General features: G+C 40.3%; 1 protein-coding gene across 1 annotated transcript in view; it reads left to right on the forward strand.

Moving 5' to 3' along the window:
• cacna2d1a (calcium channel, voltage-dependent, alpha 2/delta subunit 1a) overlaps positions 1 to 19496 on the forward strand; it is a 95552-nt gene that overhangs the window by 46676 nt on the left and 29380 nt on the right. Inside the window, exons 7-22 of the mRNA XM_080518153.1 lie at positions 6023 to 6154; positions 7072 to 7141; positions 7776 to 7826; positions 10248 to 10347; positions 13146 to 13304; positions 13741 to 13845; positions 13942 to 14020; positions 14600 to 14649; positions 14781 to 14870; positions 15451 to 15513; positions 16474 to 16557; positions 17058 to 17132; positions 17994 to 18065; positions 18169 to 18240; positions 18318 to 18379; positions 18717 to 18793. Coding sequence (XP_080374279.1) covers positions 6023 to 6154; positions 7072 to 7141; positions 7776 to 7826; positions 10248 to 10347; positions 13146 to 13304; positions 13741 to 13845; positions 13942 to 14020; positions 14600 to 14649; positions 14781 to 14870; positions 15451 to 15513; positions 16474 to 16557; positions 17058 to 17132; positions 17994 to 18065; positions 18169 to 18240; positions 18318 to 18379; positions 18717 to 18793 — 1341 coding nt within the window. The remainder of the gene's footprint in view (positions 1 to 6022; positions 6155 to 7071; positions 7142 to 7775; positions 7827 to 10247; positions 10348 to 13145; positions 13305 to 13740; positions 13846 to 13941; positions 14021 to 14599; positions 14650 to 14780; positions 14871 to 15450; positions 15514 to 16473; positions 16558 to 17057; positions 17133 to 17993; positions 18066 to 18168; positions 18241 to 18317; positions 18380 to 18716; positions 18794 to 19496) is intronic.

Genomic DNA, 19496 nt, shown 5'->3' on the forward strand with positions numbered 1-19496 from the left:
CCTCATGAACGTCCTTTCACATGCAATGTAAATAAACGTGGCAGTCATGTCTGTGTGCGTGGGCCAGTGTCCATAGCTCTATATCCAACCCCACCTCCAGGCCACAGCCGCTTTAAATGTGCTTCATGTCAACATCTTCATATCACCTTTGGTTCTTTTCACACTTTAATTAAACACACCATTTACTGCAGTCTCAACACCTAACGACCTAATGAAAGTTGTCAGAAGGTCTACACACATTACCCTTTAATTACACATTAACCGGCAATGTATCACCTTGTTGTATCCATTTTCATCATTCAATCTTCTTCTTTATTGATACTGTCTTTACCAAGACATTTGAAATTCCAGGAAACACACTGTGATTTTTGACTAATTTACTAATTTATGCACTCGGTGGCAGTAGTGAGTCACTGTACTATCGCTTCAGTCTGTATCTTTGTATGTTTGATTTTTGCGAGTTTATGCTGTGTTTTGGGAATTGCTTTGTGACTATCTTTGAATTTCCACTTTTTTTATTTGGACTGACGACAGAGTTTATGCTTCATATACAAGATGGGACAAGCTGGAGTTATCTTGTTCCGTTTACTCATGCAAGCATGACACAGAGGCGACGTTTTCAAGTGAAAATGGAAAACTTTCGGAGCGTTTGGGGAGTTGCTTCACACAACGCTGGTACTGCCAGCCACCGAAAAGGGTGGTACTTTAAATGAAGTCATAGATATCAGTGGAATAACATGATGACTTATGTCGCTTATTAACAACTACAAAAACAACTCGAAACACTACATACTGTAGCTGAGAGAGTTATTGCAAAATGAATGAAGTTTGAGTTTGTCGGGTTCAAATGTACATTGTACACCCTGCTATCTATCAAGATAATATTATTCTCCACCGCTGGAAGAGCTGTATCAATGTAAACAGACAATCTTGACATTTTGCATCAGCAAAAGAACACGCGTGTCATCAAGGTTTATGACCGGAATTTACAGCCTGCACAATCAAACAGAGAGCAGTGTTTACAAGGACGCCGCTGAAACTGGGTGTAGCAAACACCGTCGGCCGATACGGCACGTGGTGATATTGTAACTCGCCCTCACTCAAATCAGTTTAAGTGCTGTACAATAGTCTGGTCGGCATCATGGTCTAAATCAAATGAAGTCCACATCATTTATTGATGTTGATCTCTCCCTAAAAAGCTCTTACTGTTGTTGCTAAGCATTCTCTGTTTCCATGTTATTACTTTAACCTTCAATATTTGCCTTCTGGCTTTCACTGAATTCAATCATAACTACTTGCCTGTGTTATTTACCTCTTGGGAGTTTATTTTCTTTCCCTATTTTGTGATTTAATATCCTGGAATGTATTGTCCTTCCTGTTAACTTAGCTTTCCAATCAATACCACTATTAATATGGTGTTTTATGGTCAGAAAAAATGACTGCATACAGAAGTAGTGCAATTGTGCTTGCATCACAATGAGTAGTGACCGTCGGCGTCATATAGTATCGAGCCCCTCCTGATAGGGTGATTGTAGGTATTCACTGATTCAGTCGACATAGTCTACATGATTATTTTGAAATGCACAGGTGGTTTCAGCCATGGGCGATCTGACGGGGCATAGCATCGTGCAGCCTCTCCTCCCCTCCCTCACCACGGCCATCAGCCCCATCAGTCACCGCCAGGATCCTGAAGGATTTGTTTGTCAAAGCATCTCCATGCCTCACGGGGAATATTTTGAATATTCTTTTCCATATTCAGTTCCCAAGTCTTCTTGACCCATGAATCATTCTTCTTCTTTTTTTTTTTCCCCCTCTCACATGTCTTCACTTGTTAAACATTTGATATATGAACTGTGTGATTTATTAGGCTGCCTCAGTTTGTCCCCATATTCATTGTGGTCAGAGGCAATATTTCAGCCCTTGCTTATTTTTTTATTCATTCTCAAAGTAGCACAGACGTCGAGTGGCACCAAGCTAATGAGACCAACTTGAGTCCTGCTGGAGACACTTAACAAGTACCACCTTCAATTTGTCCACACTAAATCAGATTATGTCTAATTGTCCGAAACAAACGTCGGGGGGGGGGGGGGGGGGGTTGATTGATTTTACACACACACACACACACACACACACACACACACACACACACACACACACACACACACACACACACACACACACACGCACACAAAAAGACTTCTCTATGATCTGGTATTATGAAAGGGCCCGGGCACTTTTGAATGTGAACCTCAATGAGATGTGCAATAAAAAGGTGTGAAGGCGAGATGCACTCTGCACAGACTGTCAATCCATCACTGGGCAAATGTAGAGAGACATACAGTCACACACACTCACATTCACACCTACGGGCAACTTCGGCTCGCATGCATATTTTTGGACTATGGGAAGAAGCAGAAGTACACATGAAAACCTGGGAAAACATGCAGACTTCATAAAGAGAAAGTTTCAGAAAAGGATGGTATTGATTTGCATTGCAGCCATCTGTGAATGTGATCAATAATGCATTGCCTTTGTTGCCAAAACATGATATAATTGAAATCCATTTAAATTTGTTCATTTTTCAGACTTTTCAACAACATCCACTTTACATTTCTGACTGTAAGTTCACTGACACCACAGAAAAATTGATGGACGGTGAACATGGAGTAGTTGTGCTTTGTTGCAATTATAAATAGAAATAGAATGTCGAATGTTTTTCAGTAGCAAGCCAGATCCAAACTGCTTGACATGAAGTCAATCACTGCATCATAAAAGCATAGTGGTGATGAATGAATTGAAAATAAAACAAGTCAGCGCACAGCGAGATTTTTTCAAATAAACTGGCTAAAATACAATACAAGCAAGTAGTCATCTAATTGGATATGTTCAGCGCTGCAGACATCACCCATTTTGGGGATGATAAAATGACCCAGGAACTAAAATTAGATCCTGAATCAAGCAGCCAAAATGACTCCTTGTATTTGGGGAAAGTTCTCACTGAACTGAAAATGAAGGGTCATTTGTGATTTTACAGATACAATACTGATTGTGTCCTCAAACAACACAAATGTGTAGTCCTGCTTAACACAAGATTGAATAATAGATATTTAACATTATCTACATTATTCACGTCATAGTTCCTCTCGTTGTCCTTCTCCGAATGTGGACAAATCGCTATAAACTGTTGCGGTTGACATGTATGTCAGAGCGGGTTGTGCACTCACAATGCTGCTTGGTGCAAACTGACTAAACGTACCTGTCAAAACAACGTCACAGCTTCATTCTTTCTCTTCCTCATTTCATCCCACTTTTTTTTGGTCTCTCTCTGTTCACTCATATGTGCCGTCATCCATCTAATCTAGAACGAGTCGCATGTTGCGACCGAAAACTCGTCTGTGACCCGCTGGCATTGCTTTTTAGTCATGCGTCATTGACAAAAACTCTCAGTGAAAGCCAGCTTTTGTTTGGGAGATTAAAAAAAATTTATAAATCATGTTTATTGTTTGTAAGTATTCAAACACACTCGAACACACATGTCCCTCCCCTCCAAAATAACGTCCCCCGGGGACGTGAAGCCACCCCAGACAAATCGAGCCGACTGGAGCCTGTGCTGCCGCAGCGATACTTCTCATTTCTCGGCCTCATAATAGTGACCTCGAGTCAACAACACACACATCAACACAGAGACGGATCTGTTTACTCTGAAACTGTGATTTGTTCCAGTATTTGGCTCGGATTAGAGGACACTGCCTCGCAGTGGCCCAATGTTTCTGCTGAGGATTCATCAGGGAGGTCCAACCTGCTCATTCAGGTGTGTGTGTGTGTGTGTGTGTGTGTGTGTGTGTGTGTGTGTGTGTGTGTGTGTGTGTGTGTGTGTGTGTGTGTGTGTGTGTGTGTGTGTGTGTGTGTGTGTGTGTGTGTGTGTGTGTGTGTGTGTGTGTGTGTGTGTGTGTGTGTGTGTGTGTGTGTGTGTGTGTGTGTGTGTGTTTATTGTTTGGGTGTGTGTGAGAGATGTGTCTCTACGTCTAAAACTCCCATGGGGAAATGATCATAGTTTCAGAGAAGAATGGCACTCCGTGAGAGAAGCTGCTGGCGTCTTGCCAGTGCTATATTTTGTCCCTCATCATGTGCACAAATCAAATAGATTGGTCATTACGTTGGTTTCCTGCAGTGACGGCTTGGGAAAACATTAAACACAGAGTGCTCTTTTCCCGTTACTCCTGTGTTCAGTATGAGCACCATGGGGGTGAAAAGAAGAAGAAGACAAAATAGTCATGTTTCTTGTTTGAGGACTTGCTAGCGAGAGATTTCATGTTACTGATGTCACAGAAACCAGCAGGGCCAATCCATTAAGGGCCGTCCGGAGGGAGCAGGGAGATCAGGCCTGAACAAATTGTCACCACTTATCATTAGGACACACTTTTCTCTGCAATACCTCGGGGAGCCATTTAAGGCCTGGCCTAAACTCACTCTTTTATCCGACAAAACAAGGAAATAGAGCTTCAGTGAAACATGTGGGTGAGGAAGGTTGGAGGTGTCAGACGGAAAGCATCGTATTTTCTATGTTTAATGACATCTGCTATGATCGGAACTCGTGTTACATTTTCTTCCGGGTTTCAGTGTGCAAAGCTAAAATACGCATTCTGGAAGTTCTGTAACTTTTTTTTATGTGTTCATGGTAATGTCTTTCTTCAGTGTGTGGACTGTGCAGTGAATGGATACAGAATTGGAGCATTGTGTTTTCATGTGTAATTGTAAATGGACTCCAGACATTGTTTGCAGAAAATCCAGACAATCATTTACAATTCATAATGGTCAAGTGTGTGTGCATGGAGCAGATATTCATGTTCCTCTCAGCAGATCATTTATCATATTTAACTGAGCAGATAGTTTGGTTTTAATCAGATTATATTTGATCTCTACATGTTTAGTCTAAGTAAGCATGTTTAACTGGAATAACAAGGGGGGAAAACACGTTTTCTCATCCAAGATGATTTAATGAATGTAATTGAATGTTAATCCAGCTTTTCCTTGATGTTCCACCATTTGAATATTGGATCATGTGAGCTGCATTCAGAATCTGCTATGTAGAAGAAGGAAGAGGAGGACGTACTTCCTTTCGTGGTTGCATGTGCCACAGCAGAGCTGCTTAATTGTGGGAGGAGTCGAAGGGAGGACCTACCTTGATTGTGATTGGCTAAACCCCAGATGACACTGTATAGGGTTTGATTTTTGATTGGCTGGTTGGAGCAACACACAGAGAGAGGACACACTTTCTTCACTTCTGGAGCGTAGCTCCAGGCATGGGGACGATTATTACTGTTGGAAAACCTTTATAATGTAAATGTTTCATAATATGACCCCTTTAAACTGTACAAGACATTAATTTTATATGATTGGGTTCCACCTCTCACACACACACACACAGATATGAGTCACACAGCGTCAGTTGGACGAGCAGCCCACTCTCCCGGGCAGAGTGCTGCTGCCTTTTTGGATCAAACTAGATTGGTAGAGCATTAAGCCAGTAAGAGCCTCTGCAGACAAACAGGTAAACAAAACGTTTACTGTATGTCTGGCCACTGTGTTCCCGGAAGATGATTTAGTCGTATTCCTGAAATATCAAATCGAATCATTTTGTTTCCTCCACCATGTCCCTCTCTGTGGAAATCTCTCGCCCTCTTCTTTGCTGTCTTTTCACTGCTGGAGAATTTCGGTGTTTTGGGAGAGTGAAGCTCAACAAAAAAAAAAAAAAAAGGTGAAAAAATGGAAATTTCATGAAAGCAGATTGACGTCAGTTTCAATATCTGTGAAGAAGCTTCCTCTCCGCCGTCAGTGTCAGCAGTCTAATACTGCCAAATCTGTTTATGTGTGAAGGAGAGATTTGAAGCGGGGTATCGCTTTTTCTCAGATGAGATTTTCGGAGTTAATGTTTCACTTTGAAAAGCCTTGACATTCTATGTTTTATGGTCTTTGCAAATGAGTCATTTAATCTTTCTGTTTGCGTGTTTACACTCTCTAGCCACCATCATATTAAACGAGTTGAATTGGACAAGAGCCTTGGAGGATGTATTCCGGAAAAACAAAGAGGACGACCCGTCACTCCTCTGGCAGGTGTTCGGCTCCGCCACCGGATTGGCTCGGTACTATCCAGGTGAGTCCGGCTGGTCGTGGGCCAACTCACATCTCAGTGATTTCAATCTTTTCCAAATGGTTCTGGGAACATCCTGGATGAAGCTTAAACTGAATTGCATGTTCAAGTACAGAGGATGTGGGGCCACATTAATCTTAAATACCCCTCAAATAGTCTCATAATAACCTTTAAATTTTAACTTTTAAGTTTCTTTGTTGAGATCGAGAGTGTATGCAATGAAAATATTTATTTTTGCTAAAACCAAACAATTTCTATAGAAAATGACTATATTCTTAATATAAAGCCAATTTTAGTGAAACCTTTTGGTGCAAAATACAGTGAAATGTCATAAAAGCTGCGGCAGTATGCGTGTTTTTACAAGCTCAGTCTGAGAGCATGACATTGAGCCTAATGCTAGTTTGGTAGGGTTTTCTTTGGTATTTTTACTATTTGCTTGGTGGTTTGGTTTGCTGGATTAGAGCCTCTTGCCAGACGGTTTTGGCTCATGGGCCACGTGTTTGACACCCCAGATATAGACGCAAGCATTAGCTCAATAGTGTGTGTTTAAGTGGGCATGTTAGTATCTCGGCATCAAGGCAATATATAGTCAATGGGCCAGAGGCCAATTTTTTGACAAAGTGGTACCATCTGGGTGGGCAAAGGCGACCATATATTTTCTGAAACAGTCTCAGGTGTCTGAAAATGCACGATAACTTTTTCAACTTGGTAGATTTGAGAAATTACAGCTCGGCAAAGCTTGGAAATTGTGAAAAGTAGTCTGAGAATATAAATATGATTTGTGTATATTAATGGGTTACTATGATTTGCCCAGTGTGTGCAAGTATGTGTCGTCTGGATATGATGGACTGGTGATCTGTTAGTTTGGTCTACAGTTTGATCCCAAACCTTTAATATTTTCTCGTCCCTCCCATTCCCAGCTTCCCCTTGGATCGACTCAAGCAATTCAGCAAATAAGATCGACCTCTACGATGTGCGCATGCGACCGTGGTGAGTGGCACCTCTCATGACGGGATATCCGGCTTTTATGTCGTATCCAGTAGTTCGCTTCGAGTCGTTCATCATTCACTAAGGCTGACACGTGACTCATTCACTGTATGGGTGCATTTGTTTTGTTTTTTGTGACCGGACATTTATTTTCGAAAGCCGCATGTTGCATCAACTGCATAAGAGGACACACGAGCACACACTTCAACACAATCTAATCCAGGTCTCTGGCCAATCCTGAACCCACTCATGAACAGATCAGAGCACTCTGATGATGAAGCCACTGCAGATCAAAGGGTACCAATACGAAAGCTTCATTAGTCTGCTCCAAATAATTAAAAACCTGGCCGGGAGCCACCAGAATGCTTTTGAGCACAATATTATATTACTTTGCGTCAGACATCCCGTTGGGTACTGACAAAAGACACACAACTGAATGTTGAAGAAATGAGAGTCGAGATAGGTAATTAAAGAAAAGAGCACTCCGATTGATTTTTCATGCAAATGATACTACTGATACTAAATGTGATGAGACTGCAAAATATAAAGTCTCCATATTTGGATATTTTTTACTGTGTGTTTGCACCTTTTCTTGCACAGCATGCATCACTTGTCTGTTTTTTTTTTAACTCACCAGGTACATTCAGGGGGCGGCCTCACCCAAGGACATGCTCATCCTGGTGGATGCGTGAGTGACGACCATGATTCATCCTATAGAGTTTTATTTTTTTCCTTTGCGGTGCCAGAAGGCCGTGACACAAAGTTTCCTGACCGGCTTCATCCCGCTGGGCGTCGCGGCTCACGTGTCACACTGACGAACAAACGCGGCCAGCGTGCCGGACAACTTCATTATTTACAGTCCAGTTATCTCCCTCCTCTGATATATGCCTTGGATCTAAAGTTAAGGGATTATAAGATATTCAAAATGGTTTGGACAGCGGTGCAGACTTAGATTGGATCCCTCAGCCATTTTCACTTTGATACGTTAAAGACTGTGAACGATGGAGTTTATTAAAGGTACAATTACAGATGCCTGCAAGGTACTTTTATTTTTTGAGTGTTGCACTGGTTAATTGCAGTTCCGACAGACACTTGATCCTGTAAAGTAGTTCTGTATCAATTTGCATGCATCTGTATGAAGAGTCAGAACAGAGTAGCACTGTATTACAGTCAATTATACATAAAGTATAATAATGCAGCAGGAATAGTTAGTAGGTGGTGTCCATTTAGGTCCAAGCTATACTTTTGGAAAATCTCAACGAAACTTCTTAAACAAGATGTGAAAGAGCAAAATCCACTCGTTAAAATCAATAGCATCTTTCTCCCCGATAGGTGTGTAACTCTTTTTTTAAAAACTTTTATTGGTTTATTTCTGCAGGTGAGGGTACATTCGGTGTGGTTGAGTATCCCCAGTGTCGCACACTACCGCATCCCTGTCACAACATATAACGAGCAATTCATTGGTATTTTAATGAATCAATGACACATTTAAAAACATTTGGAAAACACCCAATAAACAAAAGTTAAAAAAAAATGGAAAGGATGTGCTCTGGATGCTAAAGTCTCCTAGCGATGCTCAACAGAATGCTGCGGATGCTCCTGGGTTTCTCTCCAGTAACCGGTCGAGAGACAGCTCTCTGTCTCGTAGGGTCGTCACCAGGTGACCATGAGAGAGAAGCAGCGTGGAATATACACTTTATGCTAAAAAGCCTTTTCCCTCAATTTTAGTATTATTCATTTTTATTTATTCATATTGTATTTATTCTATTATAAGTGATGACTTCACTCTCGACTGATGAAACTGTCCAACCAACAGAGATCATAAAACATCTATTCGTTTCATCAATATAATCAGCAGCATGAACCCTTTGACTCAAAAATCTGGGACATTCTTAAAAAAATTTTTTTTTTTTTTTTTTGTCCACTGAGGTGGAGTTTCATTATAAATGACACACATGGCACACACTGGGGCAACGTAACCACGCAATGTGATTAATGAAAAAGCAAATTAGTTCACTTGCATCTCTTCATACTGCACAGGTTATTGGCACACGTTGGATTAATGAGGCTGTGAGGCTTCAGAGAAAAGATCATTAAAGGAGCGGCGCTCCTCGTTTTTCCCGGACTTTCTGTCCTTTTTTAGTCTTCTACATGAACCAATTTGGCAATTTATTTATAGCGACGTCTGAGTTGGTTCCCTGTCAAGATTCGAGCAACTTGACAGTGGATTTAGTGGACTCAGTTTTGACAGTGTTGTTTTTCTTTATACATATATATATATACACACACACCCACCTCTGTGTGTTTAATGAACTAATGTTGCTTCAATATGTGCAGTTTAAAACTTTCAATCATCAGTTTTTCACCACAAAATATGTATTCCGCTCTGATGTTGCCCATTGTTTCGTATATGTAACTCTCTTGGTAAATTCTGTTTTCTTTTGGAAAGTATCATCTTAAAATGTCTTCAAGATTAATTATCCAAATTCTTTTTTTTTACAATGTGTTCACTACTCAATGTGTGTGTACCACAATCTCATTTTATTAATAAAAAAAAAAAAAAAGCTTAAATTTGCGCTAGTTTTGGAGACATGAAATACAAGTTGGGGAAAAATACAGAAGTGTCTGTTATTATAGGAATTTAGAATCGGACATGTTTTTGATATGTGGAAGCTATTTTCTATTCCATTCTATTGCTCTATAAAGGGTTAATGCCTGAGCGATGACATCTCTGATTCACTTAAAGTCTCCAGACTGTAATTGTTCCTGCCTTCTGGTGAGGTCGCTTTAGTCACTATGCAAGGAGAAACATTCCCTCCCCACATGTCTATCCCTTCTCTGCCTCCAGAAAATGCTTGTGAAGACCCCTTTTTTTTTTTTTGGCTTACGGATATTGTTTTGTTGGAAAATTCTAAATAAATAAATAAAAGAGAGAACTTTCCACAGTGATGTCATATTTTAAGATGCCGATGACATTAGATGATAACATCACTGTAACATGTAACATTATGGTATAACATGTAGTTCTGAATGTTTTTTGATTAATTTATTACTTTTTTTTTTTTTTTTTCTAAATAAGTAACTGTGTTTTTTGTATCCACAACTGTAGGAGCGGAAGTGTGTCCGGTCTCACTCTCAAACTCATCAAAACGTCCGTCAGCAAGATGCTGGAGACGCTGTCCGACGACGACTACGTGAACGTGGTCTATGTGAGTATCCGCGCTCAGCCCGGGGCCACTTCTGATTGGCTTTTTTTCTCACTCAAACCTTTTTTTTACAGCAGTGAAACACTGATTAGAAAAATCCGTGCTGAATGGGTTGAATCTGCAGGCGCCCTCATTGATGAACGTCGACATATTCATGTCTCGACTGTTTGAGTGGCTCTGGCCTTATTTGAGTCATCACTTTAAATGCAGCTCTGACCTTTGCAAAGACTTAATGGAGCACACACAGATGGATCCCCACCGTGGATGCATATGTTCATGCATGCATGCTTGTGCGCTCATTTGGCTGACTCAACATATCTCCGCATGCATTTATGTGTGGCTGTACATGTGTCTGTATTATATGGTTGTATGTATGATGGGAGCGTCTCCGGAGCGGCATCCAAGTGTGTATGTGACTAATCGAGTGAACACATGACACAGCTCGGGCAGGCCCTGAAATGCCACAAGATAAATCTGACAAATGAATGTGTGCTGCATGTGTGAGCCACACTTTTCAGCACCGCACCTCATGTGCAGATACAGACGACGCATTACAGCTTCCTGGTCCGCCGCTGTTCTGATAATATGCTTCTGTTGATCCACCTGTGGTCGCGCATCAGTTCCCGGTAGTGGCATCGAAAGGCCCTGCAGCTGCCGAGGTGCAGTTAATTAGTTTATGAGTGAATGAAAAAGGTCAGAGAGAAGCAAGCAAACAACAAGACTGTCGGTTGTATCTGTCAACTGCTGCAAGCTGAAAAAAATCCCACAGGTATTTCTTTGTTTTTGCATCGACGAGTATTATTGTCAAACATTTGGAAGATGGACAGAATTTTTCAAACATATCTCTTTGAAATAGAATAAAATGTATAGTACATATGATGAGTGTTTTTCCGGTTCTTTTCTTAATGATCTGATCATTTGTCTCTTCTGCTGAAATCTCACTTCTATCGTGTGTTTTTTTTTCACAGAAATACTCCACACGTGTTTTTTGATTCACTCTTCCTTCCTTTCACTAGTTTTGTTTGTGGTTTTTCTTCATGTCATCTCCTCGGCTCACATGTGCAGGCCAACGCATTTTCCCTCCGCCCTAAAGCGATCATCCGCTGGCCTGCACGACCTCAAAGTCAATCAGTGTTTTCTGCTCCGAGTCAGAGTTTCCTGTAATTTAATCAGTTGTTTCTATTTCTGTTGTCTTTTTCCAGGAACCTCGTTAAATCTTCCAATAAAACATATGTTTTGATTTTTTTTGGTTTTTTTGGTCTTATTCTAGGAGATCCAAGGTTTTGTTTGCTGCTTTACAAATACCACATCACACAAGCTTTAATTATATATAAATAGACACTTAAATGAAAGTTATTTGGCAATTAATGCAGATTTTACTTCTTTATTTACACATACTAGTATTTTATACACACCCACACACAGTATGTTGTTCAGAATTTTTCGTTATTGGTGCATCTGCGATATTCTGAGAAGTGTGTTATTGGATAGATGATGTTCAAACTGAGTGCGTGCGTGCGTGCGTGCGTGCGTGCGTGCATGCATGTGTGTGTGTGTGTGTGTGTGTAGGAGTGTAGATTCGGAGGACGGATGTCTTGGCAGCGTATGGCCCTGAGACTTCTGCCAGCATGTTGAATACTTGGAAATCGTTAAACTTGTGAGAAAGCGGCATTCTCCGGTGGTCGAAGCATTTAAAGCCAGGAAAATAGTGAGAAAATATGATAAAGTTGCAATTAGCCTTTTGCTGGAAGGAGTTGATTTGAAATATTAATCAGTTTGATCTGGAACATTCCTTCCTGCTTCAGCAGGAAAATGTTGCTTTTACTTGGTGACTCTTTCAATCACTGTTGATTTGACAATTTACTTCAACTGTCACTCCTCTTGATATAACTTCTCTTTGTAGATGTCCCTGTCAAATGATTGTGCACTTTACCTTTATCTTTTTCAGGAGGACGACTGTGCAATTTAATCTGAAAATCCAATTCTCAAGTAGCCACATTTTTATAAACATGTTAAAAATCTATGTATTTGTGCATCTTTTGTGTGTCTTTGCACATGTTTTCAACACGATTGTGATTTGAGGAGTGTCGTCCAGGCAAAAAAACAGATGTTTGGTATTAATGAGCCGTATCAAATCCCTCCATAGTGTGTGTGTGTGTGTGTGTGTGTGTGTGTGTGTGTGTGTGTGTGTGTGTGTGTGTGTGTGTGTGTGTGTGTGTGTGTGTGTGTGTGTGTGTGTGTGTGTGTGTGTGTGTGTGTGTGTGTGTGTGTGTGTGTGTGTGTGTGTGTGTGTGAGCAGGTGTGCATGATTTGATTTGGCTCCATCTGTTTGCCGACATTAACTATTCACCAATATTATCCTGAAATGCTTCACATGTGTGGTTGTTGTGAATGTAGTCTAACCAGTTTTGGTAATGTCTGCCTCTGTGGCGTATTATCCGTCCATAATCATGCTCTTTGTTTCTTTACCTCCTTATGCCACTTGTTTGCACATCCCCGCTTTCCTTCCAATCCTTCCTTCTGCTCCTATAGCCCCCTTCGGTCTGTGCAGATTTGATTAAAACTGATTTCATTTGTTCATTACTTTTCACTTAAAAAAAAAAAAAATGGAATCGCTTTAATCTCCTTGTTAAAATGCTTCATTTTAATCGATCCTAAATCTTTAAGGGACACTGCATGTCTGTGCGACGAAGGGAGAAAAAAAAGAAAAGAAAAAAGAAAAGGCCACATATTTAATTGGAAATATGTGCAAGTGCCTTCCCTTCCACTTCCCGTCATCCCTCCTTCCCTCTTCCCTTCAGTTCAACGAGAAGGCCACGTACGCGTCGTGCTTTCACAACCTGGTGCAGGCCAACGTGCGGAACAAGAGGAAACTTAAGGGCGCCGTGGAGAACATCACTGCCAAAGGCATCACCAACTACAAAGGTGGCTTCGAGCTGGCATTCAGCCAGCTTGCACAGGTAACGAGTCAGCGTGTGCACTCTCGGTGAAACCTTCTAGACTTAGATGACTAATGTAGGAGAGGAGGTGCATTGTGGTAGTAACGGTAACTCGTGGAACCAATGTGAAATCTGAATATGAATGCAAGTGCGATGGCTTCATGCGGCTCATTGAATGAATGAGCTTTACGAAGTAACTGAATTCGTCATTGTCATTTAATTATGATTGTAATTGGAGTTTGTCACATATTGATGGCTCAATCAAAGCAGTGGGTGAGTCAAGAGTGAGCATGTGAGGACCTCTACTGGTTGTTCTGAACATTGCAACGAGTGTAAAGTGCAAAAAAAAAAGAAAAGAGGGATTTCCTGCAGCTGTTCTTGTAGGTTTTTTGTTTTTTTTCTTCCTGCAGTCTCTTTCAATTATCTTGAGTTGCCTGCTTGCCTTTGTATCTGTTAGGTGAACGTGTCCAGGGCCAATTGTAACAAGATTATAATGCTCTTCACTGATGGAGGAGAAGAAAGGGCAGAAGAGATCTTTGAAAAGTATAACCCAAAGCAAGCGGTAGGACTGTAAACACACAGCTTATCACAAAGCAGAACACGTGATGGCAGAACTCTTTTAATGTCGTATTTGTACAATACTTTCTCACCCTCGTAGGTTCGCATATTTACATTTTCAGTAGGTCAACACAACTACGACAAAGGACCAATACAGTGGATGGCCTGTGCAAATAAAGGTAATTAAACATCAATTCATCTGTCACTGGTGGATTTCTTCTCCGAAACACCTTGTTTATGATATTGCCGATCCAATACTGGCCTATAGACTAGTGAGAGGCAACTGTGCATTTTGAGTGAACTATTCTTTATTCTCTATTACATTATATCATCAGTAAAAACATAAAATACCTTCTATGGTTTGCACAAACTAAAGACGATGCAAGCCTATGTAAAAGTGTACTTCTTTAATGCTAAAACACAATGGTCACAACACAAAGTGGGAAATATTTATGGAATATATTCAAGGAAATTGAAAAGCACAAGACTTGTTTTAGTCATGTAATTAGATAGGGCTGTTAGATTGAAAATACAAGTCAAGTTTTAAAAAGCATGGCTTAAATATTCCTTTATTAGCCCCACAGTGGGGGGGGGGGATTTCAGTTATTGATATAAGCATATACGTGCACATATCCATCATCATATCTATTCAAACGGTCCAAACCCTGTTATTTCATGTGTTTACTGTAATTATTTAATTTACCTTGATGTTATAGTTGTACATCGACTCAAATAATAAAAGTACTCCCTCCTTTTAGGTTATTACTACGAGATCCCGTCTATTGGCGCCATCAGGTTGAACACTCAGGTAAACGGCACACTCATGCAGCCTTGTAATGCAGCCATGCAAGTTGTGTGTTGTGCCCTCTTGTGGCTCAATGGCTGATGTGCAAGTGTTAAAAACCCAGCTGAGGTCTTCCTGTGTCCCCCCCCTGGCAGGAGTACCTGGATGTCCTGGGGAGGCCGATGGTTAAAGCTGACAAAAAGGCGAAGCAGGTTCAGTGGACCAACGTCTACCTCGATGCGCTGGTACGTTATCTGCCACAGCCGCTGCGAATTATGCGGCTGCACATCACTTAAGACGAGAGACCAGAGGAAATTATCTCTCGTCTGATATGGAGCTCTGCGGGAAAAAGGGGAAATCTGTTTCGTGTCATGTGAAGAATTGCAGATAAGTCATGTTCAGTTATAGTAAACATTTCCCGTCGTGTCATCCTGGTTAACGTAACTCTGATGTACTGGCGCTTGGGAAAGAGTGGGTTCCTTCACAAGTGCTGCGTGGAGGCAGTTCTCTCGTGTTGCTTCTGTCAAAACGTACTTTTAAGCGACTATAGATAACAGCGCAGACTGATAACGTGAAGCCAAATGGTTTGGATGCTGTCCTCTTCCATATCTTCACTGACCTCGTCAGCACCACAGACATTTTGACCTCAATATGTCATAATGAAGATTTTGGTTGGTTGCTTATGTGGTTCCATTCCTGTCTTTTATTATTTCCTTTTCACATAAATTACAGCGATGGAATTTACATTACGTATGCCACGTGGACATGTTTGTTTGCCGAAGTATTTAAAATAAAATGAATGTGTTAAATGTGTTAATCTTCCAGGAGCTTGGCCTGGTGATCACCGGTACTCTACCCGTCTTCAACAAGACGAACACGGGCTCCAAGGTATTGAAAAATACACCCTTACTGATTTCATTTGATGTCTTATTTATAAGATCGAGTGAACAAATTAACTTTTGCGCACGTTGGAATATTTTGTTCAACTTTTCTCTTAATCTGTTTGACAAATAGATCATTTATCTCTCGATTTTGACCAAATTAACATTCAAAAAGTTATTTTTACAGTCTTTTTTATGTCAAATCCCTTCCTTTTTTTTTGATAAAATGTTTTTAATGACTTTTCTTTTTCATTTTTATCCATCGACATTGTAGTACACATGCCTCTTTGCCAACAGCAGCACAGAATTAGCGCCATGGAATCAACTAGCAGACTGACATCTGTTGCAAAGCGCCGTCACCTTTAATTCATATTTAACATGTTTATTCCCCAACTGTCGGTTGATTGACGATTTCATTCTGTCATCGCTTGTCTGCGTCAACCGAATTTATTGTATAGCTTTTACACGTAGCCCACAGGAGATCTTAAGTCTGTGGTTTGAGGATGCAAACATAATGTTTGCCAGGCCAGAAAATAAACACCCCAAATGCTTTCAACTATTGTCTTATCCTTTAATGCACCGCTTTCCTCCTGGTCCTTCCTTATAAGTTATATTGACGATGGAGCACCGGACACAAGAAAAATGATCCAGTAGCTAAGTGTTTCAAGATGAATTTACATGTCTCCCTATAAGAAGTGGAGGTTACCTCCGCTGTGACTGAAAACGAGTCTGGAAATGCCTCCTCAGTGACTCATTGCAGCACGTGGAGCCTTTTGGGATTTGAACTGTCCAGATTTCTATTTCACCCCATTTCCTTGAAATCATTCAGTATGCACAGAGGGACTTGACTCATCCATTAAAGAAAACACACAAAAAAAACAACAGGACTCAAACGGGGATCTTATAGTGACTTTTTCCACCGCTGACTGCCTTTTCTATTTTTTTTTTCTTCCCTTTCCTCCCTCAGAAGTCTCAAAACCAGCTCATTTTGGGGGTTATGGCTATTGATGTCTCGCTGGAAGATATCAAGAGACTGACGCCTCGGTTTACTGTAAGAGCATTTCCCACATGCATGTCCATGTTTAGCACAATGCTACGGAATGTATGCAACAGATGTGTAATGCGGCACGGATATACCGAGACCTAAATGACCGAGAATATTCCCAGAAGGATCCTCTTTTTAACCTCTTAAACTCTTTTCTTCAACAGACATACACACGTCAACCATAACATCACAACCACTGATGGCTGATGTTCAGTTGTATCAGGGTTATTCACCTCAGCTGGGAGTTGGTGGGACATATTAGGTAGCAAGTGAACATTTTGTCCTCACATTTTGCCGCGCAAGACGCGGGAATAACTGCAAGCATATGGATTTTAGAGAGCCTGACAAGTTGTGATCGGTCCGTGGTGATCAGTATCTAACCGTGTTCGACCTTCAGAGGTGTAGTGGAGTCCATGCTTTGGCTGGGAAAGAGTTTTAGGCAGGTGATCATAATGTTATGTCAGATCAGCATATGTTTGTTATTTCTTTCTCTTTTTGTTCCATAGTTTGGACCAAATGGCTACTACTTTGCCATTGATCCCAATGGATATGTGTTGCTCCACCCCAATCTTCAACCTCTGGTAGGCCGAGTTGCTCTTCTTCTATACAACAGCAGTTTCAAAGTATACATTGATTTTTTTGATTTTTTTTCTTAAGACGAGAGGACACAACACTGAGACCAGAGCTGATATATCAGGGATGCTGCTGTGAAAGATAGATACCTCTTTTTTTGGACATGTATTTTGGAACAGAAGGTTTCATTCAAATATTGAGCTCATAGTCATTTTCATTGGTATTTGTTTGTTTTTGAGAACATATAGACGTTTTCATTACATATACGCAGCGCCACAAGAAAGGAAAAAAAACAACTTAAAATTACTTTAAATTATACTTTTAATAAACATTTATGTGTATGTCACTCATCACAATCTACCTGTTATGGTGGAAACACAAATTCTCAGTCTTTCTGCAAACATTTGAAATGCCGTACCGAGTTATAATAAACCCATTTATTACATTACTAAATGTTGTTTTGCAGAAATCCCAAGTATACTTTTGCTTTTGTCGTGCTTATATTTTGGGTGTACATTTTTTTTTTGGTCCTTTTTTTAACTTGTGGTCCTAGGATAACGTTTGTGGAAGCAAAGGCAACATGTTACTCATTTCCATTTGAAAAACACACTTTTTTGGTGTATTACATGCACACTGATTGGCTACATGTGATTACATTCATTAACCAGAGAATTAGTTTCTAATTAATTCCTGTTCAAAGACTACAAACTGTATTTTGTTTTTTGTGTGGGGGGGTTCGGAAGATCAAAAGCCATAGTGTTCTGGTCAGTTGTTTTTTTTTTTATAATTTTTTTTTATCCTTGGTTCTCTAAGCCAGCTAAAATATGAAAAGCGTGGGGTGATGACTAATTGCTTACGTTTCTGCACAGACTGCCAAGTTTCATGAACCTGTAACATTGGACTTTCTGGACGCCGAGCTGGAGAATGACATCAAAGTGGAGGTTTGGAAAACAGATGATTAGAACTTGTGATTAAATTAACTCGTGTAAAAAAGAGAAAAAAAAATACAACCTCACTTTGTCAACGTAATTGTTTACCAAACAGATCCGGAAACAAATGATTGATGGACTAACAGGAAATTACACTATATCCACGCTGGTGAAGTCTCAGGATGAGGTAATTGTATTTTGCTGGAGAAACAACTGGAGGAACATCTGTTTAGAAATGCACTGACAATGTGCTTGTTTTCCAAGCGTTACATCGACCAAGGTATGAGGACGTACACATTTGCGCCAGTGAAGGGGACCGACTACAGGTAAACAAACTTCATTATTCTTTCGGCCATAACAGCCCCCATTGCATGCAGATAGCAAACTTTACGAGCCCCGCTGCGAAGAAACCCCAGATGTTTCCCATCGACACGTTTTGTCCTCGCTGAGATTGGCATGTGATCTTGAGCCCCGAGACAATTAAAAGTCACTGAGGTGGAGCAATGGGATGTAAGTGTTCATAACTCTTTTGTAATGTTGAGATCATCCGTTCCTCCTGCAGGAAAATGCTTTGCAGTGGCACCATGATGCAATCCCGTGAATTAAAAAAAAAAAAAAAAAAAAGTTGTTTTTCTGTTGTTGTTTGTTTTTGTGCTCTCCCAGCCTGGCCCTGGTCCTTCCCGAGTACAGTATGCATTACATCCGAGCCACAATCGGTGACACCATCACCCAGGCGAAATGTAAGTCTCCTTTGAAATCACCTCGGCGTCTTTTCCAACTCGGTCTAATTTTTTAATGCAGTTTAACTCGGAATAAAAATAGAAAAGGGTTTGTTTTTTTTTACTGTGGGAAATGTACTTGTACTTATAATACATACAATACTATGGTGCTGATTGCAGTTCTACATGGCCTTATTATACCTTTAATATCAATAATAATAATTATAACCTAATGTCAGCTCGCCAAGCCAGGTTGAGTGCCGCATACCTGCATTTCTAATGATTTAATTCAGTGGAATTGCATTTGTGTGGTTCTGTTACGTGTTGAAGACAGAAATACAAGTACAATTCTATGAAAATACAACAGAAAAATAACCACTTTCATGTATTTCAGATTCACACAAACTGAAATAAAAAATAAAAAATTGGAGTTATTTGGGAAAATATCTGATTACTTAGAGGATTGTATTAAAATGCATTTCAATAGCATGCTATTTGATGCAAAACTGTTTTCAATTCATACACATTTTGTTTCAGATTACTCTTTCAGCAAATTAATTTATCCATGCTTGCGCAACATCAGCATTCTGGGTTTTATTTTTTCAAACTCGGCATTGACAACTGTGTGTTTTCCACATCATTTCTAAAGGTCACAAAGCGTTTTAATGATGAAAGATCATTTTGACCCAGGAGCGATGAGCTTAAACCAGATGTCACATTGGTG

This window comes from Blennius ocellaris (genome assembly GCF_963422515.1).
Source record: "Blennius ocellaris genome assembly, chromosome: 22".
Classification (NCBI taxonomy): Eukaryota; Metazoa; Chordata; class Actinopteri; order Blenniiformes; family Blenniidae; genus Blennius; species Blennius ocellaris.